Source organism: Moschus berezovskii, chromosome 13, assembly GCF_049115385.1.
Source record: "Moschus berezovskii isolate FMDL1 chromosome 13, NW_MosBer_1.0, whole genome shotgun sequence".
Classification (NCBI taxonomy): domain Eukaryota; kingdom Metazoa; phylum Chordata; class Mammalia; order Artiodactyla; family Moschidae; genus Moschus; species Moschus berezovskii.
In genome coordinates, this window is record NC_142472.1 from 64,145,331 (window position 1) to 64,170,678 (window position 25,348).

Consider the following 25,348-nt stretch of genomic DNA (forward strand, 5'->3'; position numbering starts at 1 on the left):
CAAGTAATGCCATTTGCAGCAACATGGGTACGCCTATAGGTGATCATACTAAGCCAGACAAACACAAATATCATTTGATATCCCTTGTATGTGGAATCTGAAATATGTTACAAATGAACTTATTTACAAAACAAACAGACTTACAAACATAGAAAACAAACTTCTCGTTAAGAAAGAGGAAAGGGAATGAGGGAAAGATAAATTGGGAGTTTGGAATTAACAGATACACACTACTACAAGTAAAACAGATAAACCACAAGGCCCTATAGCATAACACGGGGAACTATATTCAATATCCTGTAATAACCTATAATGGAGAAGGCAATGGCACCCCACTCCAGTACTCTTGCCTGGAAAATCCCATGGATGGAGGAGCCTGGTGGGCTGCAGTCCATGGGGTTGCTAAGAGTCAGACACGACCGAGCGACTTCACCTTCACTTTCATGCATTGGAGAAGGAAATAGCAACCCACTCCAGTGTTCTTGCCTGGAGAATCCCAGGGACAGTGGAGCCCGGTAGGCTGCCATCTATGGGGTCGCACAGAGTCGGACACGACTGAAGTGACTTAGCAGCAGCAATAACCTATAATGGAAAAGAATCTCAAAAATAATGTAAATAAACATAACTGAATCACTTTGCTATATACAGAAATGAATACAACATTAGTATATCAATTATCCTTCAATCAAAAAAGTCAATGATTAACCAAAAAAAAATTAAGGTAACCTGAACTATTTTTCCTCTATTTCCTAACTATCCAAATCATAGGTGTTTCCAAGCTTAGTTCAAAACCTATACATGGGTCCATGGCATCTGCTCTGATCGTTGCAGAGAAAACTGAGGTTTGTTACCCTGACAGAAGACATAAGCTTTATTTGTCCCTCTGTGTCACAGAAAGGGAAGGACCGTGTTACAGAGGAGAGAGGGATAGGTGGGGACTCGCCTGATTCATGTCTGATACCCAGTTGGCCAGGCTCCATGCTAGCTTGCTCCATGCTCTTGGCCTCTCTAAACTTTAGCTTTCTCATCTGTGAAATGCGGCCAACCCTCCCTTACAAAAATGCAGCAAAGATTACAAATGAAAATGTCCACCTGATGGTGAGTATATACTAGATCACAATTCCTGTTATTTAGATTTTTCATCCACTTTTGTGTGTTTAATCTGTACTCCCAGCTCCGCTGCCAAGCAGGCCTTGGCATCAGCATTTAACTGGATGATGACACGCTGAGGTTCCTACGAGTTGAGACTCTCAAAAGAGGCTAGAAGCATGGAGAAAGGGTACTGGCAGGATGTGATTCCTTCCTTTACCTGCAGAGGAAGTGGGTCTAACACATTTCCAGTTTACTTCCTCCTCCGTGCTCTGCCTCATCAAATGGAAACACCATCATGACCACATACATGGGTGCCAGAGCTACAGCCCCCTTCTGAAGGTAGAGATAGGCACAGGGCAGAGATATGGAGGCAGAAAGATAACAGAAGCTCTGGTGTGTGGTCCAGCTAATACCCACGGCTTCATTTCCGAAGGTGCAAATACATTTGCTTGCATTTTCACACTTTAACACACAGTTAAGTGATGACTTTTAAAATACATTTCCCCCAGGCTACTAGCATTTCATTCTCTATCGATATTAGATTTAAAACCATGATTATGAAAACCCACAGACAGTCCTATCACTTTAGTCATAACGTCTTCCCCCTGCACTACAGAATCTTTATGTCCAAGGAGCGAGAGGGACAAGTGGCCAGATTTATCATTTGCATCATTTTAACTCCAAAAGGTCTACTGTTTGGTAATAAGTGATATGCCATGAAGGTATCAACTAAAGGATAAGGTAAGAAGCTGCAAAGGATGCTGGTAGCAGTGTGACCTTCAGAAAGTTCAAAAGCCCCAGGGCAGGGAGGATGCGGGGAGGAGACCCTCGCTCCCTCCAGGATCCTCCCCGTAGGTCTCCTGTGCCTGGTTTCCCCCTATGGCTCTCACCTCCAGCCATGGGACAACCCGGGTGGAGGCTACCAATGCAGCTCCATCTAAAGATTTACTTTCACCAACTGAAGGCTCATCCTTGCTGACAAATCTGATTAGAAATCACCAATTTACTTTTATATATGCAGAGACCAGAAAAGGGCCAACATTTACTTTCCACTCAGGTTTACGTACTGAGCGAGCGGCCCTGGAGGACATATCTCTTCCTTCTGCTTTATTACAATTCAATTTCGCTTGTAAACTAAACCTACCCCCCAGGGATTTCTTAAAATATAAAGGTTTCTCTTACCTCTTCTTGGGACAAGTGACTCTTTGGCAATTCCATTTTGAACTTGTTTCTATGTCTCCAAAACCGAAGAGGAAATAAGCTCATTTGTCACTGCTGTAATTTTAAGATCATTTAACCAGAGTTCATACTGACTAAATTTGGGTCAACATGATTTACTGGCGCAACACAAGCTGCAGTCTGTAACATACCAGCGCTTGCGAAAGAGAACAGATTGCTCAGGTTGGTGGCGTTTACTGCTTTAAATTTTATGCTAAGAAAATTGGTTCAGGCTGACTTCAAAGATGGTAAATTAACCATTAGTTCAAATTTGCAGTGTGACAGGTACTGGTATTAAGTACTTGTTCTCGCTATTTCATTAGGAATCAGAGAAGCAAAGCTTTCATACTACTAATATTAACTAGAAATGGAAGATTAGAATATATGCTTAAGTCACAAGCAAAACCAGGAAGGACAGGAATTCAAACCTCATATAAGTATATATGTAGAACATTTACATGGCTGCAAACTTAGATAAGCCACACAAAGTAAATTCAGTGAAATTTTGCTTATCCCTCCCTAAAAAATAAAATCTACAAATAATCAATGCCAGAGGGTATGGAGAAAAAGGAACCTTCAGGCATTGTTGGTAGGAGTGTAAACTGGTTGCAACCACTATGGAGAACAGTATGGAGAGGTTCCTTAAAAACTTGAAAGTAGAATTACCATAAGACTCCTGATAAAAATGACTAAATCAGTATGAAGGGAACTATCTCACAGTAACATTTACGATTCTTGTCTATGTCACTAACTGTCTGCTGGTTCAAACATAACTAAAATGGGGGCAGGTAAAGGAACTCAGAACTGGACATGAAACAACAGACTGGTTCCAAATAGGAAAAGGAGTACGTCAAGGTTGTATATTGTCACCCTGCTTATTTAACTTATATGGCAAGTACATCATAAGAAACGCTGGGCTGGATGAAGCACAAGCTGGAATCAAGATTGCTGGGAGAAATACCAATAACCTCAGATATGCAGATGACACCATTTTTTATGGCAGAAACTGAAGAAGAACTAAAGAGCCTCTTGATGAAAGTGAAAGAGGAGAGTGAAAAAGTTGGCTTAAAGCTCAACATTCACAAAACTAAGATCATGGCATCTGGTCTCATCACTTCATGGCAAATAGATGGGAAAACAGTGGAAACAGTGACAGACATTATTTTTGGCGGCTCCAAAATCACTGCAGATGGTGACTGCAGTCATGAAATAGACGCTTACTCCTTGGAAGGAAAGTTATGACCAACCTAGACAACATATTAAAAAGCAGAGACATTACTTTGCCAACAAAGGCCATCTAGTCAAGGCTATGGTTTTTCCAGTAGTGAGAGTTGGATGTGAGGACTGGACTATAAAGAAAGCTGACCGCCAAAGAATTGATGCGTTTGAACTGTGGTGTTGGAGAAGTCTCTTGAGAGTCCCTTGGACTACAAGGAGATCCAACCAGTCCATCCTAAAGGAGATCAGTCCTGGGTGTTCATTGGAAGGACCGATGTTGATGCTGAAGCTCCAATACTTTGTCCACCTGATGCGAAGAGCTGACTCATTGGAAAAGACCCTGATGCTGGGAAAGATTGAGGGCAGGAGAAGGGGACGATAGAGGTTGAAATGGTTGGATAGCATCACCGACTCAATGGACATGAGTTTGAACAAGCTCTGGGAATTGATGATGGACAGGGAGGCCTGGTGTACTGCAGTCCATGGGGTCACAAAGAGTCGGACACAACTGAGCGACTGAACTGAACTGAAAGGAAGATAATCTTTGAAAATGAATTTCATCAAAAATATCTGCAGTTAAACAGACCTCCATTTTAAAGCACAGGGCTTGTTGTTTAGTCGCTAAGTCGAGTCCGACGTTTTTGTGACCCAATGGGCTATAGCCTGCCAGGCTCCTCTGTTCATGGGATTACCCAGGCAAGAATATTGGAGAGGGTTGTCATTTCCTTCTGTAGGGTATCTTCCCAACCCAGGTATCAAACCCAGGTTTTCTGCATTGGCAGGCAGATTCTTTACCACAGAGCCATCAGGGAAGCCCTACCGAAAATTCTACCATATCTGTATTTTGCTATCATGTATGATAGTATTGGACACAAGAAGTGACCTAGCCAAAATCGGGAAGTGAGTGATAATCACTTTAGTCATGTCTGACTCTTTGCGACCCTATGGATTGTAGCCCACCAGGTTCCTCTGTCCTTGGAATTCTCCAGGCAAGAATACTGGAGTGGGTTGCCATTTCCTTCTCCAGAGGAAGGAAATTTTGTTATCATGTATGACAGTACTGGACACAAGAAGTGACCTAACCAAAATTGGGAAGTAGAGGAGTGATAATTAACAGTGTAACACAGAATGCAATCCAAGCATGTCATGGGCCCCAAATCAGCATCGGGCCCACGTGAATACCCAGATTTAAAATTCTCCAGAATGATTTTGAGCAAATCACCCGTCAAGTGGATGTAAATGTTGTGCTGAGAGTCTGCAGCAGAGGGACTGGCAGTCACACATGGGAGACAGCGTTGCTACCACAGGCCTCCACCAGAAATAACCAACATCGGTCAAGTTCCAAGGAACCACACAAAAGGCAAGATTCCTTCAACTGTGCCATCAGAGAAGGCTTTATAGGGAAGTCAACGTTCAAAACACACCTTCAAAAGCAAGCGGACTTCGGGCTTGTGTCAAGCGGAGGAGGAACACGGCCAGTCAAGGCACAGAAGTGAGACCTGGGTAAAAAATATACAGGGAACACTGTGACATTCAGGCTGGGCAAAGCACAACCCAACATAAGGAAGACAGTGGATGGTGACAGGATAAATGGCACAGGTGAGGCACCTTGTAAACAGCCTCTATCCACGAAGCATGAAGGGCCGTGATCCCAGCTAAGAAGATGACTCTTGGGCACCACACGGATGGACAAGAGGGAAGCAGGTGAGCAGGAAAGTAATCCAGGCAAAAGACAGACATCGGCCACTCAGTATGGGTGACATTTGAAATCAATGTGACAGGACACCACGACACTGCAATGAAATGTAACTTAATGCCTTTTTAATTAATGGCTTTTTCACAATTAATAGCTTTTTAAATGGTCACTCAGAGCTCATGACTATTGCAGTAACATGTCTCAATACAGTTACATATTATATAAACTTGCTCATAGTACATTCAAGGCAGTAAGATGTCTCAGCCTTCTACAGGATTCAGCCTCTGATACCAAAACAGATGACTGTTTTACAGCATGTTCTTCTGCCCCATCTCTAGCTTCAATTTCAAAACATATTTTATCTTTCTCTAAGAACACACTTGGTACAGTTTTTAAAGAATTATATACAAGCATCAAAGATATTTTCTTTTTATTTTGCTCAATCCCCCCCAGGATCAGAAACAAAAACCCCACAAGCTCTGAATTGAGCTTTAATCTTAGAGAACATCACTGCAACATACAACTGCAAATATCACTGGCAAGGTTCATTTTGTGAAGATAAAAAAAAAAAAAGATCTAGCTGTAGAACACAATACTGAAGCTGGCTGTGGCTGGAATATCAATGACATCTTTCTGAGGGAGAGTCCAGTGACCAAAGCCCTGAATTTATAAACTCCCTGAGGTCACAACCCTGTATTATATTTACTTCTTTTGTTTCCCATGGCACCCACAGCATAAGGCTGCAGCAAGATTTTAAGATTAAATGAGAAAATCTGTACCAGAGTGTTTTGTATATTATAAAATAATATATTCAAAGTAGCTAATATTAGGGACTTCAGTGGAAGTCCAGGAGTTAAGACTTCAAGCTTCCACTGCAGAGGGCATGGGTTCAATGCCTGGTCAGGAAACTAAGATCCTGTATGCCATGCAGTATGGCCAAAAAAAACCCCACAAAAATCCTGTTTTGTTTTGTTTTTGTTGTTTATTTGTTTGTTAGGGGAGAGAGGTTCAAAAGGGAGGGAAGTAAGTACACATATAGCTGATCTGGGGTTTCCCTGATGGCTCAGACAGTAAAGAACCTGCCTGCAGTGGGGGAGGCCCAGGTTTCATCCTGGGTCGGGAAGATCCCCTGGAGAAGGGCATGGCTACCCACTCCAGTATTCTTGCCTGGAGAAGTCTATGGACAGAGGAGCCTGGCGGAAGACAGTCCATGGAATCGCAAAGAGTCAGACACAACTGAGCAACGAACACTTTCACTTTTCATAACTGATTCCCTCTGCTGTACAGCAGAAACTAACACAACATAATAAAGCAATTATACTCCAATTTAAGAAATTAAACAATAGTTGTTTTAAAATGTAGCTAATATTAGGTGAGAATGAGATGGCTGGATGGCATCACCGACTCGATGGACATGAGTTTGAGGGAACTCCGGGAGTTGGTGATGGACAGGGAGGCCTGGCGTGCTGTGATTCATGGGGTCGCAAAGAGTCAGACACGACTGAGCAACTGAACTGAGCTGAATATTAGGTGAATGGAACTCTAAACGTTAGCAGACTTGGAATGCTGAAGAACTGACTTTCCTTTCGGGCAGTCTCTGTGGTTATTCAGAAAGGATACAAACACGGACGGGCAGTAAGCAAGCGATGCATCAGAGGAGAGGTGGAGGCTTAAAGGAAGGTGCTTCGTGGGACCTAAGGATAATATTTAAAAAAATAACCACCAAGATGGAGAAAACCCACAACACGGAAGGATGAGCTCAAACAAGCACACACACCCATGCAGATGCTGAGAACACCTATTCAGATTGCACCCCAAATTATGATCCATGGGGGGCAAATACAGCTAGTGACAAGGTGTATTTACTAGGTCCTGAGTAATAAGTCACCTGCCAAGAAGAATATTATTAGTTCAAAAATTACTTTGGGAAATACAGCAGAGTGCAACAGCAAACTAAAAGTGGAGGACGGTGGAATCAAAGGTCTTTCTTTCAGTTCTCAGTCTGCTTCTATTCATTATGTTATCCTCCTAGCTAGAACTCTGCCTAACAGAGAGCAGGATTCAGTAAATATCTGTGTAATGAAGCAAGCTAATTAACTATTTAAGTCGAACTGTAAAACTTTGAGTCAAATATACTATTGGTAATGGCCACCATTTATGGGGACGCTACCTTTTCAGGCAGGATATTACCTGACTTGCATGTACACCTCGCAGAAACCCCCTGAGCTAGAATTACTAAAAAGCAGAGACATCACTTTGCCAACAAAGGTCCATCTAGTCAAAGCTATGGTTTTTCCAGTGGTCATGAACAGATGTGAGGGTTGGACCATAAAGAAGGCTGAGTGCCGAAGAATTCATGCTTTTGAACTGTGGTGTTGGAGAAGACTCTTAAGAGTCCCTGAAACAGCAAGGAGATCCAACCAGTCCATCCTAAAGGAAATCAACCCTGAATATTCATTGTAAGGACTGACACTGAAGCTCCAGTACTTTGGCCACCTGATGTGAAGCAGTGACTCATCAGAAAAGACCCTGATGCTGGGAAAGATTGAGGGCAGGAGGAGAAGGCGGCGACAGAGGATGAATTGATTGGGTGGCATCACCGACTCAATGAACACGAGTTCAATCAAACTTTAGGAGATAGTGAAGGACAGGGAAGCCTAGTGTGCTGCAGTCCTTGAAGAAGTCGCAAAGGGTCAGACACAACTTAGTGAATGAACATCAGCAGCAACAATAGGTGAAAGAACTCAGGCTGAGTCAGTTGCTTGCCCATGGCCATGAAGCTGTTGAGGGGCAGAATTCAACCCTGGCTGCCCAGATCCTGCTTTACAAGACAACGCACAGCCACAGAATAATGTAAACAAAGGAACAGAAGGCAGCGCTTGAAGCTGCTAATAGAAGCGGGGGAAAGGCACTAACATTTTATTTTACTTACAGTCTTACAGAAACAGTTTCTTCTGAGATGCGACCACATGCAAAATTCTGAAGCATCCCACATGGGGAAAACTGTTGTTATTCTAATCCCAGGCTGCAAGTAACGCTACAAGAACAGTCTGCCACAACTTACAAGCTTAACAAGCCAAACAGGGGAAGTATAGAGAAATGAAAACATGTCCCTCCTCCAATATTTTCCACCATCTTAAAAACTCATCAGAGTCAGATTTCCAGATCTGCTCTAAGTAGACTGCAAGAGGATTATGGTAAAAACCACACCACACAAAGCGCGATTGTCTGAAATTACTCCGAAGTCAAATGTACATAAAATGGTGCCACACAGAGAAGAAGAGCTCACTGCTGTGTAATTTCATGAAACCTGCTGGGCACCGAGGTCATGGGCAGCCAAAGTGAATTTTAAATGGTGCCAACCAGGAGGCTATAATCAGTACAGCCACCAGTGGGCGGATGAGATAAATGAACCAACTGACTTTCTTCCACCAGGCAATCAAAATAGGAATGCCATCTTTATGCATGACACAAACAAACAAAAAATGCTTTTTAAGTTAAAATATTCATCCTTCACATCTCTGTCTTTTCACTACGTTTTTAGACTCTTCTTTCCTCCAGGCACATTTATGTGAGTAAACATCATGCAGTGTGATTTCTGTTCCTACCTTGAGTTTTCCTGCAACTTACTCCAGAAAAATAAAATCTATTCTTACAAAGCACAAACTTCTCCACAACCCTGGTCCACCAGCATAGTAGATGTTGAGTGGCTGGTGCTATCCAAGGGCAAGCTTAGAACTGATGACAGAGTCAGACACAGCTAAGAGCCTGCCTTCCATTCAGGACAGGCAAATGGTAAAAGAAAGTGTCAGGATATAAAACCACATCTTTTTAAGAGTGAGTGAAGTAATACTGGGCTTCCCAGGTGGCTCAGTGGTTAAAAAAAAAAAAAAATCCGCTTGCCAGTGCGGGAGACACAGATTCAATCCCTGGGTCAGGAAGATCCCTTGGAGGAGGAAATGGCAACCCACTCCAGTATTCTTGCCTGAAGAATCCCATGAACAGAGGAGTCAGGCAGGCTACAGTCCATGGAGTCACAAAGAGTCGGACTTGACTGGGCAACTGAGCACAAGTGTGCAAAGTTATACTTCTCATAGGAGGTTCTCAAAGACACTATGGATCTATATATTTAAGCCTGATCTCTCTCATGAGCTCTTTGCCCATGTTGCCAAATGCCCACTAACTTTCCACCTGAAGTCCTTGAACCACAAACTGTGAATTCAGGAGGTATTCTTTGGTCATTATCATCCAGATTCTATGAGATGCACAAACTAAGTAGGCTGCCAAGCAGGGCAGCTTCTGCCAGCCTTAGCCAAATTGGGCTGCAGACCTTGAGTCTTTTCTCCTGAGTCCTCCGCATTGCCCATCGAAAAAGCCAAAAAGGGACTTCCTGGTGATCCAGTGGTTAAGAATCTGTGCAGGGGACATGGGTTCCATCCTCAGTCTGTGAAGATCTCACCTGGCACAGGACAACTAAGCCTGTATGCCACAACTACTGAAGCCCACGTGCCCTGGAGCCCGTGCTCAGCAACAAAAGAAGCCACTGCAAACAGAAGCCCACACATCGCAACTAGAGAAAGCTCCGCATGCAGTAATGAAGACCCAGTGCACCAAAAATAAATAAATAAATAAAAATTGATTAAAAAGAAAAAGCCAAAAAGCGGCCGGAATAGGACAATGGGAGCTCTGGACATTTTGATACTGATTAAATTCCTTTGCAAAATGCTTTTGCATTTGTGGAAGTCACATGACTCATGTCAGAGCAGCCGCAGGATCACTGACTTGCAATTGAATTGGTTCTGCCTTGATGTTCTTATTTTCCCTCTCCTCCAAGTTCCCCAATAAGATTAAGTCTCACTGAACTGCACTTCAACTGCTTGGGCCTTGCTGCCCCCTCCTTAGGGATCAGCACAGCAAGGCTCTGGACTCTGGGAAATGTAAGAGACAAATATAGACACAAAAGATAGGATGGAAATACAATCAATGTGGCCTGGCAAGTCGCGTCTCTGTACCTCCTAGAACGAGACTGTGGTTATGAGGTGTGGGACTCCCGCAGGAGGCGTGCTTTACAAGGCAAGGTGACTACAGAGATTGACTACAATTTTCTATTTAAATTAGCCAATGCAACCCCTGAAAACGAAACAAACCTACGAAACACATGAACAGCAGCAGAAACAATGTCTTCAGTTCAGTTCAGTTCAGTCACTTAGTTGTGTCTGACTCTCCGCGACCCCATGAATCACAGCACGCCAGGCCTCCCTGTCCATCACCAACTCCCGGAGTTCACTCAAACTCATGTCCACAGAGTCGGTGATGCCATCCAGCCATCTCATTCTCGGTCGTCCCCTTCTCCTCCCGCCCCCAACCTTTCCCAGCATCAGAGTCTTTTCCAGTGAGTCAACTCGTCGCCACTCACTAAATTGCAGAATATAGTGACTCTATTATAGGTCCCACGTAGATAGGCAGAGAACATGGAAAATCTTATATCTGTATCCAAGACAATGATGCACATATAGTTGTGGGGGGAAAACAGTACAGGGAGCTTGGATATCAACAGGGAGCCAAACGTGGTCAGGAGTAAGAAAAGGCTATGTTGACTCTGACCATGAACCTATGTCCCCTTTTCCAGCTACACATGTGCTGGAATGCCACGGTCCCGTAGGGAACCCAGGTCTTCCCAGGTGTGCCCAAACCCCTCCCAACATCATCAGTACAATCTGCTACCCATACAGAAGCTACCTTCATAGACTACAGGAGGAGACCATCTGGGTAACCTCACCATAAGATAACATTGGGGTCAGAGTTTTAGAAAAACTCTGGAGCTTAAAGGTGGAGATAAACATAAACACTAAGAAAGTCAGGTCTCATATGCAGCAACTCTCACCAAGGAGCACTTTATCAGATGAGAATTAGATGTCATCACAGAATCATACCAATATAGAACTTAAAGGCACATTTCATTTTTTCAAAAATTTGATTCGACAAACATATGGGAACTATAACTTACTGGAATAACACAAGGACATTTCATCGTTCATGGCCTTCAGTGCAACTGACTTATGGCATAGAGATAATAATCATTGATAATATTAACTCATTAAGGCATAACTAGTTTCCTGTCTTGATCTACCATATTACACACCTGTAGCATGACTAATATAAGCTATTACACATAAGCTATGAAAGGAATCTATTAGGTCTCCAAACTACACTCATTTATTCATCTAAAAATAGGAGCCATAAAACCCTTTTGCCTCGATCTTAGAAATGTCTTCAAAATCGTTTTCTGATTCCCACAGCTTAGATGAGGTCTTCTCCATCTCTGGCCGAGCCTGCTATAGCAAGCCTCTTGCTACCTTTCCTGGTTTTATTATTTCCCCAGATCAGCCTTTATTCCTCATTGCTACTAGATTATATGGTTCCTAAGTCAGTTTCTCCCATAAGCACTCAAAGACTTCAATCTAAAGATGACCTTAGGAAAGTGTAGAATTCTTACCATGAAAAAAACTACAGACTTTCAGACCTGATCTTGTTCCATCACCCCCACTCCATACTTTACAGGATACTGCCATTCCCTGAACGCCCATCAGATCTTTTTATAACTCCTTAGCTTTGAGAATCTGATATTTCCACTGCTCGAAATTCCAAGGAGTCTTCTGCTCATCTTTCAGACCCAGTTCATCTAGTGCCTCTGTTACGAAGCCTTTGCAGACCCCCAGACACGAGGTCCCTTCCTCCCCTGTGCTCCTACAGCATTTTGTTCACACTTCAGTGGACCCTGAACATTTTTAAACTTTGGTGATTTTTGCCCATTCACCAAAAACCCCAAAAGTTCATAGTATGATATAAACTGCAACTTGGCTAAGGCAGGAACTGGAATTACGTATTGTATTTTAGCCAGGATCCAGGAAAGCAGAAACCAGCCTAAGTATTTCAAACACAGAGAATGCAATATAATACAGAAACTGGTTACACAGATGATGGAAGAGCTAAAAAGCCACACAGATGTTAAAGAGGTGACCTGGAAACTGGCATCAACAGAAAACTACTACCATCCATGAGACTGGAATGGTGTTGGAAGAAGAGGGCATCACCAATGACTAGAAGAACCGGACTGTGTACCTGGTGAAGGACTGTTGACAGTGGCTTCCGAGGGGAGCTGTGACCATGAAGGTCAGGGCTTTCCAAAAGGAGACAATTGCTGCCAAAGATGCTGCCAAACGGAGAGCTAGAGAGAGACATACCCTGGCTTCTCCTTGCCTCCCCTTTTTCCAAGTGCCTCCCATTGGCCTAATCTATCCAGAGGCCAGGAGTCAAGGCTTCTGGAAAATGTAGTCTCCTGTGAAGCAGGAAATGACTGGCATCATGTGAGGCTGGTGAGCCCCTCACCTGGCATCTGAATGAGCCTCACCAGCCTCTCAATAACTGTATGCAATGGAATGGACATCTGTGTCATGAGTCCTTTGGACTGTAATTATACCTCACAAGTTGGTTTCCTCCATAAGACCATGAGCACCTCCACAGTAGTGGCCTTATCTCAACTTAAATCCTAGTGTGGTATTTGACATTCGGAAGGCACTCAATAAATACTGCTCAGTTCAGTTCAGTCACTCAGTCATGTCCGACTCTTTGAGACCCCATGGACTGCAATACGCCAGGCCTTCCTGTCGATCACCAACTCCCAGAGTTTACTCAAACTCATGTCCATTGAGTCGGTGATGCCATCCAACCACGCATAAGCACTCATGCCCTGGATTTATGACATGTTATAACTCAGCACTTCCTAAAGTTTGCTGTGTTGGCCACTAATTCAAAAAGATTCTATTGCCTATCATAGGTAAGTAGGACTCTGCAATTTCCAAATAAGTTTGTGAAACACAGTGTTAAAGTTAACCTGGAAGAAAAAAAAAATAGTTTAGCTGGTCTCATCGTACACTCAAGTTGCAATTAAAAAAAAATAATACTGTGGACTACATGGCTTAGACACAACAGAAATTTATTTCTCCCATTTCTGGAAGCTAGAAGTTTAAGATCAGAGGGCCAGCACAGTTGGGTGGGGCTCTCATCTCCTTGTATCTTCACATGGGCAGAAGGGGCAAGGTGCTCTCTTCAACTTCTTTATAAGGGCACTAACCTCATCTGTGAGGGGTTCACCCTCATGACCTAATCATCTCGCAAAGTCCCCACCTTCTAATACCATCCCACTGGGCATAAGGATTTCAACAAATGAATTTTGTGGGAGGACACAAATATTCGGACAGAGCAGCTTGTTTCTTTATTGCAGATAATACAGTCCACTCGGAGCTTTCAAAATGTGCTTGAAGAGAGAGATGTAGAATTATGTAGCTTCATGCAACATATATGACTGGAGAACATACATGTTTTCCAAAAGACTAACACTACACAGGGACATCAATTAAGGAGTCATTGCTTTAATTATCTTCATATTTGTGATATTTTATTTCTTCTTTGAAATATTGCCATGAGGTAGAGAAGAACAAGGTCACTTACAGATAAAAATGTTGCTAATAAATAACTAAAACTAATACATCAAGTATTCAGTTCAGTCACTCAGTCATGTCCAACTCTTTGCGACCCCATGAATCACAGCACGCCAGACCTCCCTTTCTATCACCAACTCCTGGAGTTCACTCAAACCCAAGTCCATCGAGTCGGTGATTCCATCCAGCCATCTCATTCTCTGTCGCCCCCTTCTCCTCCTATCCCCAATCCCTCCCAGCATCAGAGTCTTTTCCAGTGAGTCAACTCGTCGCATGAGGTGGCCAAAGTATTGCAGTTTCAGCTTTAGCATCAGTCCCTCCAATGAACACCCAGGATTGATCTCCTTTAGAATGGACTGGTTGGATCTCCTTGCAGTCCAAGAGACTCTCAAGAGTCTTCTCCAGCACCACAGTTCAAAAGCATCAATTCTTAGGCGCTCAGCTTTCTTCACAGTCCAACTCTCACATCCATACATGACCACTGGAAAGACCATAGCCTTGACTAGACGGACCTTGGTTGGCAAAGTTATGTCTCTGCTTTTTAATATACTATCTAGGTTGGTCATAACGTTCCTTCCAAGGAGTAAGCATCTTTTAATTTCATAGCTGCAATCAGCATCTGCAGTGACTTTGGAGCCCAAAAAAATAAAGTCTGACACTGTTTCCACTGTTTCCCCATCTATTTCCCATGAAGTGATGGGACCAGATGCCATGATCTTTGTTTTCTGAATGTTGAGCTTCAAGCCAACCTTTTCACTCTCCTCTTTCACTTTCATCAAGAGGCTTTTGAGTTCCTCTTCACTCTCTGCCATAAGGGTGATATCATCTGCATATCTGAGGTTATTGATATTTCTCCTGGCAATCTTGATTCCAGCTCATGCTTCTTTCAGCCCAGCGTTCCTCATGATGTACTCTGCATATAAGTTAAATAATCAGGGTGACAATATACAACCTTGACGCACTCCTTTTCCTATTTGGAACCAGTCTGTTGTTCCATGTCCAGTTCTAACTGTTACTTCCTAACCTGCATACAGGTTTCTCAAGAGGCAGGTCAAGTGGTCTGGTATTCCCATCTCTTTCAGAATGTTCCACAGTTTATTGTGATCCACACAGTCAAAGGCTTTGGCATAATCTATTAAGCAGAAATAGATGGTTTTCTGGAACTCTCTTGCTTTCTCCATGATCCAGCGGATGTTGGCAATTTGATCTCTGGTGCCTCTGCCTTTTCTAAAACCTGCCTGAACATCTGGAAGTTCACGGTTCACATACTGCTGAGGCCTGGCTTGGAGAATTTTGAGCACGACTTTACTCGCGTGTGAGATGAGTGCAATTGTGCAGCAGTTTGAGCATTCTTTGGCATTGCCTTTCTTTGGGATTGGAATGAAGACTGACCTTTTCCAGTCCTGTGGCCACCGCTGAGTTTTCCAAATTTGATGGCATATTGAGTGCAGCACTTTCATAGCATCATCTTTTAGGATTTGAAATAGCTCAACTGGAATTCCATCACCTCCACTAGCTTTGTTCATAGTGATGCTTTCTAAGGCCCACTTGACTTCACATTCCAAGATGTCTGGTTCCAGGTGAGTGATCATGCCATTGTGATTATCTTCGTCATGAATATCTTTTTTGTACAGTTCTTCTGTGTATTCTTGCCACCTCTTGTTAATATCTTCTGCTTCTGTTAGGTCGATACCATTTCTGTCCTTTATCGAGCCCATCTTTGCATGAAATGTTCCCTTGGTATCTCTAATTTTCTTGAAGAGATCTCTAGTCTTTCCTATTCTGTTGCTTTCCTCTATTTCTTTGCATTGATCACTGAGGAAGGCTTTCTTATCTCTTCTATCTATTCTTTGGAACTCTGCATTCAGATGTTTCTATCTTTCCTTTTCTCCTTTGCTTTTCGCTTCTCTTCTTTTCACAGCTATTTGTAAGGCCTCCTCAGACAGCCATTTTGCTTTTTTGCATTTCTTTTCCATGGGGATGGTCTTGGTCCCTGTCTCCTGTACAATGTCATGAACCTCCGTCCAGAGTTCATCAGGCACTCTATCTATCAGATCTAGTCCCTTAAATCTATTTCTCACTTCTACTGTATAATCATAAGGGATTTGATTTAGGTCATATCTGAATGGTCTAGTGGTTTTCCCTACTTTATTCAATTTAAGTCTGAATTTGGCAATAAGGAGTTCATGATCTGAGCCACAGTTAGCTCCTGGTCTTGTTTTTGCTAACTGTATAGAGTTTCTCCATCTTTGGCTGCAAAGAATATAATCGATCTGATTTCGGTGTCAACCATCTGGTGATGTCCATGTATAGAGTCTTCTCTTGTGTTGCTGGAAGAGGGTGTTTGCTATGACCAGTGCGTTCTCCTGGCAAAACTCTATTAGCCTTTGCCCTGCTTCATTCCGTGCTCCATGGCCAAATTTGCCTGTTACTCCAGGTGTTTCTTGACTTCCTACTTTTGCATTCCAGTCCCCTATAATGAAAAGGACATCTTTTTCGGGTGTTAGTTCTAAAAGGTCTTGTAGGTCTTCATAGAACTGTTCAACTTCGGCTTCTTCAGCGTTACTGGTTGGGGCATAGTCTTGGATTACTGTAATACTGAATGGTTTGCCTTGGAAATGAACAGAAATCATTCTGTCGTTTTTAAGATTGCATCCAAGTACTGCAGTTCAGACTCTTGTTGACCATGATGGCTACTCCATTTCTTCTAAGGAATTCCTGCCCACAGAAGTAGATAGAATGGTCATCTGAGTTAAATTCACCCATTCCAGTCCATTTTAGTTCACTGATTCCTAGAATGTCGACATTCACTCTTGCCATGTCCTGTTCGACCACTTCCAATTTGCCTTGATTCATGGACCTAACATTCCAGGTTCCCATGCAATATTGCTCTTTACAGCACCGGACCTTGCTTCTATCACAAGTCACATCCACAACTGGGTATTGGTTTTGCTTTGGCTCCATCCCTTCATTCTTTCTGGAGTTATTTCTCCACTGCTCTCCAGCAGCATACTGAGCACCTACCGACCTGGGGAATTCCTCATTCAGTATCCTATCATTTTGCCCTTTGATACTGTTCATGGGGTTCTCAAGGCAAGTATACTGAAGTGGTTTGCCATTCCCTTCTCCAGTGGACCACATTCTGTCATTGAATATGTAAGATGTTATTTACTATTCTAAATATTATAAGGCTAGAAGGAAAATATAAATATTCACCTATGTTAAGAGACTTATCATTCCTAATGGCCAGAAATTCTGAATTATACACATAATACAAAATGGAATTTCAATTATTACTGAAATATTATGGTGATAGCATTCACAACTCATCCAATAACTAATGGGATAACTTTGGGTGTCACTCTAAAATTCAGTGTTCGTAGCTGTTAAAAAAGAGAGAGAGAGACAACAAATTACCTGCCTTTCTGGGGTGAAATAAGAACTGAATATGTTCTAAGGATCACCAGTCCCTTCAGGGACCCCACTGCAAATTACTTAGGAAAACACTTAATACTGCACCTTCCTCATGCCCACCAGGAGGTTGGTATACGCATCAAAATACTCTAGATTCTGTGCTGTAATGAAATTTATTAACTTTCCATAACCAACTGTTTCTCCAATCTACTTGTTTCCCAAATGGTTCTGCTTTTCCTGTTTACAGCTACTGGTACCCCCAGGAATCTGTGATCCCTCAAACATGAATGTGATGCTTTATGAAAACAAAAATATGAATTTTAATGTTAGCCAGGAATAAATGTTTTAAACTTGAGGCTGTTATGCTTTCTGATTATAAGCAACACACACAAGAGGACACCCTTGGCAAGCTAGAGTTAGCTGCAAAGTTCAAGAACCAATAATGTAACAGTGATGACTCCATATGAGGCGCAAATTGGATGTATCTTGAGATGTTGCCTATGTATTATAGAGTGAGGTAAAGCTGATGCTAAAGCTGAAACTACAATACTTTGGCCACCTCATGTGACGAGTTGACTCACTGGAAAAGACTTTGATGTTGGGAAGTGTTGGGGGCGGGAGGAGAAGGGGACGATGGAGAATGAGATGGCTGGATGGCATCACCGACTCTGTGGACATGAGTTTGAGTGAACTCCGGGAGTTGGTGATGGACAGGGAGGCCTGGCGTGCTGTGATTCATGGGATCGCAGAGAGTCGGACACGACTGAGCGACTGAACTGAACTGAAAGCTGTCTTGAGTGTGCATTTTAAGTTTTTCTTTTGAAATGATTATGAATTCACATGCCTCAGCTGGCTTTTCTTATAACTGAATATATACGTTTTACAAGGCAATGGGACAATTCATAAATCTATGCAGACGTAAATCTAGTGAGATTTAGTTAGTGTGTTAGTGAGACTTGATTTAGTTTAGTTAATGTGGTTTTTCCAGCAGTCAAGTATGGATGTAAGACTTAAACCGTAAAGAAGGCTGAGCAGCAAATAATTGATGCCTTCAAACTGTGGTGCTGGAGAAGATTCTTCAGAGTCTCTTGGATAGCAAGGAGATCAAACCAGTCAATCCTAAAGGAGATCAATCCTGGGTGTTCACTGGAAGGACTGATGCTGAAGCTCCAATCCTTTGGCCACCTGAGGCAAAGAAGTAACTCATTAGAAAAGACTGATGCTGGGAGAGATTGAGGCAGGAGAAGGGGGCGACACAGGATGAGATGGTTGGATGGCATCACCGACTCAATGGACATGAATTTGAACAAACCTCGACAGATAGTGAAGGGCAGGGAAGCCTGGCATGCTGAGTCCATGGGTTTGCAAAGAGTTGGACACAGCTTAGCGACTAAACAACAAATGTGTTAGTGAAGATAACCAGTCCAGACAGACCCTGACCTCAGAAGTATCAGCTATCACTGTGTTAGCCAGTGGGAACACACAAAAGTAAGTTAAAAATCAGATGATTCTCTTAGCAAGACTCTATTCCACAGAAGGAAATGAAGATTTGGACACTGTGGGTATAGTGATTTTTTAGTGGCTCAGAGTTCAAAGCAACTCACCTGGACTTTACACGGTAAGGTTAGAGGAAGAAGGAAACAGTAGTTCGTGATCTCTAAGGTGTAATTTAAAGAGGAGCAAGAAGAGCTCTGCCTGCTGCCCCAAATGGCCCAGGAAATGCCTGGATTTCTTAAAAATTAGAGCAACTTCTTACAGTGAGCACACTGTCACTAAAAGGCCACAGTGCCCATTAACACACCAACACTTATTTACCTTATAGGAATAAGGACAGCTGAGGACAGCTGTCACGTGACAGAGAACCTGAATGTGAAAGAAAGCATAACGGGACAAATCGTATGTCTGATCAGGTTTAGAGTGGAGCGAGGGGAGGAGAAGTTGCAAGCCCTCATCCCAAAGGATGAAAGACAAGTCCAGGTGGAGCCCTCCAGCGAGGGGCTCGGGAGAGGCCATGATGCCTTCAGCACAGAGATGGGTCTGTGGCAAGAGACACTCTGTCGTCATTACTGTTGTGAGTGGCACTGAACCATCAATTAGTTGAAGAGATGGTCTCGCCTGGCTTCTCTGAACAGAGCAGTGTCTCAACTGGAAAGGTAGTTGTTTACTACTGATTTGCATTCTACACTCATTTTAAACACATCTGTGACCCGCATCCAAACGAAATATGGAATAATGCCAATTTGGGACTCTTCCGTGCCCTCTCATTATAGCACCTGCAGTTTCCAAAGATGAAATCCACAGATTCGGACCCTGACGATTACAAGCACCAGTGGGCAGAACTTCGGTTCAGTTCAGTCGCTCAGTCGTGTCCGACTCTTTGTGACCTCATGGACTGAAGCATGCCAGGCCTCCCTGTCCATCACCAACTCAAAACCACGTCCATTGAGTCGGTGATGCCGTCCAACCATCTCATCCTCTGTCGTCCTCTTCTCTTCGCTCCTTCAATCTTTCCCAGCATCAGGGTCTTTTCCAGTGAATCAGCTCATTTGAACTTAAGATAGCCTTAGTATGTTTTTACAGTGTTCTTACATGCTTCATTTACAGAGCCCGTAAATAAGATCTTTTTCTAACGCATAAGTCGAAAGTTTGGTATTAAGCTTTAAAAAGTCTATTAAAGTCCTTAATGGTGTATCGGAAAGGACATGATTCTGCGTTCCACAAACAAAAACGTTACAACCTCTGTCTTCTCATTACGTCATTACTACACTTCCAGCATGTGAACATTTCTACTAGACGTGATACTTTTCAAAGGCTTTCTACATGCCTGTTAAAAATTCAGTTGAGGGTAAAACTCAACCCAAGCTGGTTTTTAAAAATTATGACAAAGACATGACTTAAAATATAAGATGGAGATGGTGGCAATTAAAGTTTATGAGCAAGTTACTGCGAGAAAGGCAGAAGCCACTGATTCCTCGGAGGACTTCTTTTATAGGTGGTAAATGTCCGTGGACCACATTGCCACTTTTTGTTGTTCCATTCATTTGTAGGTGACATTTTAACCTCTAAGCAACCACAGCAAGACAATTCAAAATGAAGTTGACACTGTGTCCTTTAACTAGTTCCAAAGTACTGCAGGGGTTTTACTGCCTGATATTACACCATATGCACACACTCTGGACACAGCAGGCAGGGTTAAGCAGGATGCTTCTGCACTCAGCCATTCTCCTGCTTCCTGTTGTTTTTGGAGCAATCCTAAGTTTAGCTAAACATAACCTTTCTGGGTGGATCATTTTTTAGAAGGAGAATCCACCTTATAGCAGAGTGCCCTGTAATGTTGACTGTATTTTGAAAGCACAGACATTGATTAAATTCACAGAACTCAGTGATTTGGTATTGTGCTGTCTTTATGAAACCCATTTTATGAAAATTTTCATAAAATTATCACTCAAGTTTTTATGCATAAAAACTTGAACAAGTATGAAATGAACTGGAGGAATTCTTTCTGAAGCATTTTTTGGGTCAACTGGTCTATCACTAAAGTGGTAGTGATTAATGGCAAACTTTTCAAAATCTTTTCTGTAGCTCAAGTTATTTTTTAATTCTAATTTGACGACTGTCTTGGGTAGTGGGGATATATTTACTTACTCGGGTCCTCAAAAGTTTCAAATCAGAAAAGCCCTCTTAGGTTTCACATTCAGAATTATTTTCTTCAGGATATGAGATATTTGAGACATTCTAATAAGAACCTATATCCTCAGCTCAATGTCAGTAACTCTTAACAAGCCAGAATTCATGAAGAGCATATACGAGGGAAAAAACAGAGCTTTTAAAAGTATACATAACTTTGACAATGGTCTTGCCCCTTGAGTTTTCCGTAAAGTAGAACATTAAGCTCTTTATAATTCCCCCAAATCTATAGATAGCTTAGAGAGAGAAGCATAAACCTCACGAGTCTCAGATTTACTTCCTATTGCCTTCTTGTATGAGACATTTAAAGGTAATCAACAAAAACTGATTCCTCTTCGTAAGCACTTTCCTGTTCTGCCAGAAATAATAGTAGCCTCTGCCCCAAAGTGAAGAGGAAAACATGAAAAGTAATATTTACCAGTAGAAAAAGAAACTTCCCAAGTATTTTTCCTGAGCCAAGTGAAACACAAACAGCAAGTCAAAAGTTTATTCTTAAAGAAAAAAAAACTTTTAAATATTCCTGGCATTAGTCCTGCTTTTCAAATCTGAGGTATCAACAAGTTTTTAACTCCGGATTTGTATTTCCACTCTCTGCAAAAACCTCATTCCGTTTCCGAATGGCTTTCCGGTACTGTCCTTCTGCAGGAATCTATACATCACACGCAAGACGTGTGCTCAACGCTGAACGGTAAAGGAAGGACAGTTAAGCCCCCCAATTACCTCCTAGGGCACAGTGAGACACAAAACCACAGGCAACAAATAGATGAGAACAAAGTTACATCTGGTAAGGAAATAAAGAACTGCAAACAACTGGATCTCTTACTCCAAAACACAAAACTTTGGGCCCCTTGCATTTTCAGCACAAGAATTTTCATACTCAAAATGTTACTTGAAAGTTTAATATTAGATAATCTGAAATCATCTGTTGGGATGTCTCCAATATGTAGACTGTATCTGAGGACTCTATTTGTAGTGTTTTTCCTTCTTCTGGATTTTTCACAAAAGACTGCAAGAGAACACCCAAAGAAAGAGTCGGATCCCAGACTCTTACTTTGCGATGAAGTTACAAATATATTTTATATGTTCTCCTGGCTTCCTGTTTCCCTGTGTTCTGTACTATCTGCAGAGGCTGTCATATTTCACCAAGGCGGATTATAAATCAGACAAGTTCAGCCCGTCAGGTTGAAAAATGGAGGTGAAAGGCACAGCGGAAAATAAATAAAGTATAATTAAAACCATATGACCAGAAATATTGAAGCAATACTTGTTGGAGGAAACCCAAGTAAAAATCAAACCTTTTCTGGTGTTAGTGAGACTAGCCAGTCCATTTGAAACAAGCACACATCACTTGCTAAAAATTCCTTTTTTTTTTCCTTCATAGCAAAAGCAGTCCTAAAAAAGTTATTAAGCCTATCTTTGTGGCATAGTGACATTCATAACTGTTCATGTAAAACTGATCTCTCATTTAAAACTGTAATCACTTATTTAGAAATATAATTTAAGATGGAGCGAGGCTCAATTTTATATCCAACAAAGAGTATTAAAGGCTTATGAAGACAATGTTGAATCAAAAACCTTTTCTACTTTTTGTGAAGTTTTCATCTCTTAAGATCTCAGGAATCCAGAAAGACACAGATACTGTAATTGCTGGTTGTTGATCGTAAAGAGCCAGTAGCTATAAAATCCAAACTGCCTCCTCTCCAATATTATAAACAACCTAGACGTTACTGCCTCACAGAGGTGGTACTTTGCAGACCAATGATGTACATGTTTGAGGATATACAGAAATTAAGAGCTCTTGATGTTTATAAAGCAATTCCGGTAAAGAATCTCTGACTTTGGCAATCTGTCCCCAAAGCCACTCTATATCCACATCTCCCTATCGTTCCAAGTGTCAATTACCATAATCTCAGTAGACAGCTGGAACACAATTTTCAATATTGCTCCGGGATTCCGGGAAACAAGTGTAGTTGAGCGAAGTCACTTACCCCCCAGAAACTGAATTCCTCCGGCCACTCTTCCCACCGTCCGGGAGATGAGCTCCGACACGCAGCAGCCCATGAGGGCGGTGAGCGCCACCAGGAGGAGCAGGCCACAGCCCAGGCCGGTCACGATGGTACAGATCCTCCATTCGGCGCTGGGAATGCCCTGGAAGGAGGCGTAGCGCCCACACTCTTCAACCATCACCATCATCTGCCGACTCTCATCGTGCACGGGATATGAGCACCTCCGGAAAGTACCGAAGGACACGGGCTTGCCCAGCTGTGATCCCCAGAGCCAGTAAGGCATGAAGAACCCCACGCAGGAGGTGGCTGCACAAAGAAATGAGAGCAGAGCCCAGATGACCCCGGTGCAAGTCAGACTGGATGCCATCTTTCACCTGACAGGGCAAGGAGGACCCAAAGTAACTGTTCCGGGTCTGCAGGAAGGATAAAGGCTCTCAAACCACCGGCTCCCCGCGAGTAATCCACAGTTCTATGATGGGAGAGTGGCTACTAACAGAACGGATCTTCAGTCTTATTGGACATCAACTTCCCATTCTCTGCAGGAAGGATGCTGGCCCCTGAAAAAAACCATAACATTAAAGATTAAATGTCTTTACAGAAAAGATAAGACCGATTCAGTTAGTCTGCAACTTTCAATTAACACCCATTCAGAGACACCTCCACAATTCAAAAGTGAGAAGAATCCATTCTATCAACTTCTCCGTAATTCAAATTTTGTCAGACTGGCTCAAAGCTTTTTCACATCTTTATCTCCTACACATGTTCCCTAATTAACTCGGACAGTTACTTACTTAAAGAAATGCATGGCTTATTCCTACTTGCCAAGCTGGTGAATTCATTTCATATACTCAAGTTAAAAAGAACATAGCATTTTTACTGGTGGGAAACAGAATTCTGAATGTTATACTAAAATGACCCATAGAGAGGTTTGTTCAGTTGGCTTGCAAGTTCACGCTCATAATTTGCAGCAACTTTTCTGTGTTCCTTTAGTGCATTAACTCTCTGCATGAACCCGAACAAAATAATTAGGCTCATTTTCTAGGCATACAGAGTGGATGGGGCTTTTAGGCGGCTTGCCATGCTTACTCAGTAGTGTTTGGGAATGCCTTCAGTCGCAACTATCTTCTCTAGTGTCAACAAAAGAAAGCCTGTGTACGGCTCATTTTCATATCTGCAATTCTGATTAATTGCTTCTAATTAAATTATTGGAACCATCTTTCCCACTGAATGAATGGCTGTGTCTCATCTGAAAAAGAGTCCATACCTTCCAGTCATTCCAGGGGTTCCACTTGCATCCTGCCCTCCCTTTCAAACAGAGTTCCTTAGAACCACTTTCCCTACTTTTCATAAACACAGAAGCCCAGAGCCCATGCACCCCACAGTTCCACTCCCGGGACTCCAGCTTTCAGAGTCCATCTCACACCCTCCCCGCCTCCTTTCCGCCTCTCGCCCCTGCCCTTTGCCTTCCACCCACTGCCCCTTTTCCACTCCAGTGTGTCACTCACTCCAGGGGAGCTCCGACTACTTTTATTTTTTTTTTTAATCTTGTCAGCTGCGGTCAGCATCAGCATTAGTCGCTGAAGTTGGTCTGTCTGGGCCCTAAGGCTGGGGCAGACGCGGGGGGCACTGAGTGGGTGGGGAGGGGGCCCTCACCTCGAGTTGGGGCCAGGCACCCCGGGCGGGGGCGTAAGACCAGACAAGCCCTTAGCCCGCCAGCCCCCGCAACGGCCGCACCCACCCCAACCCCGAAGACACACAACGATCCTTTAACTCCCCAAAGGGGAAGAGGGGGCATTTTCCAGCCGGCCCTGCGCGGAGGCAGGAGGCGAGGATGAGGATGGGGTCCCCCACCCTGCCCCGGAGGCAGACGGACGCGGAGGGCCGGGCGAGCCGGCGGGCAGCCCAGCTCAGGAAGTCCGGAGGCTCGCGAGCAGCCCAACTCCGGCGTCCGGGGACGAGGGGCGAGAGAGGGAGGCGCGGAGCCCGCGCCCCGGGGCAGCCGCGCGCCGGCCTCACGTGGCTGGCGGGCCTCCCTCCCGGGGCCCGGGCGCACTCACAACTTGCTGTCTGTCCCCGGCGGAGCATCCACGGCGCGCCGGCCCGTCCTTCCCTCTTCGCCGCGGCCCCCGACAGCCGCGGAGCCTCGGGAGCCGGCCGCGGGCGGGGCGCGCGGGGGCCGGCAGGGGGCGGAGGGCTCCGGGAGGACGCGCGGCGCCGCGACCGGGCAGCCCGCGCTCCCCCGGCTCTCCAGCGGCGGCTCGGGCGGAGCGCTGGGGCGGCGCGCTGGGGCGGCGCGCGGGGCGCCGAGGCTCGCGCGCGGAGGAGCCGATCTGCCTTTGGCAGGCGAGGCACGCAGCGCCTCCTCCCCTCCGCCGCCCGGCCTCCTCCCGCCTGTGCCCTCCCCGCGCGCCCGCCGGGACCCGGGGCGGATGCGGCCCGGGCGCGGCCGGCGGGGACCCTCCCAGCGCGCGGGGCGGGGAGGGGGCGCGGCCCTTGGAGCCGGGGTCCCCTCCCAG

At 43.9% G+C, this 25,348-nt stretch overlaps 1 protein-coding gene across 2 annotated transcripts in view; it reads right to left on the reverse strand.

Annotated features, from left to right (window-relative positions):
* Positions 1-25,348, reverse strand: part of LHFPL6 (LHFPL tetraspan subfamily member 6) — a 240,211-nt gene that overhangs the window by 214,570 nt on the left and 293 nt on the right. The window contains exons 1-2 of one of the 2 annotated variants that reach the window (XM_055426202.2): positions 24,890-25,041; positions 22,815-23,389 (exon numbers count right to left, since the gene is read on the reverse strand). In XM_055426202.2, coding sequence (XP_055282177.1) covers positions 22,815-23,199 — 385 coding nt within the window. In that variant the 5' untranslated portion in view covers positions 23,200-23,389; positions 24,890-25,041. Of the gene's footprint in view, positions 1-22,814; positions 23,390-24,889; positions 25,042-25,348 lie in introns of those variants that run through there. The other variant, XM_055426203.2, reaches the window with a different exon arrangement.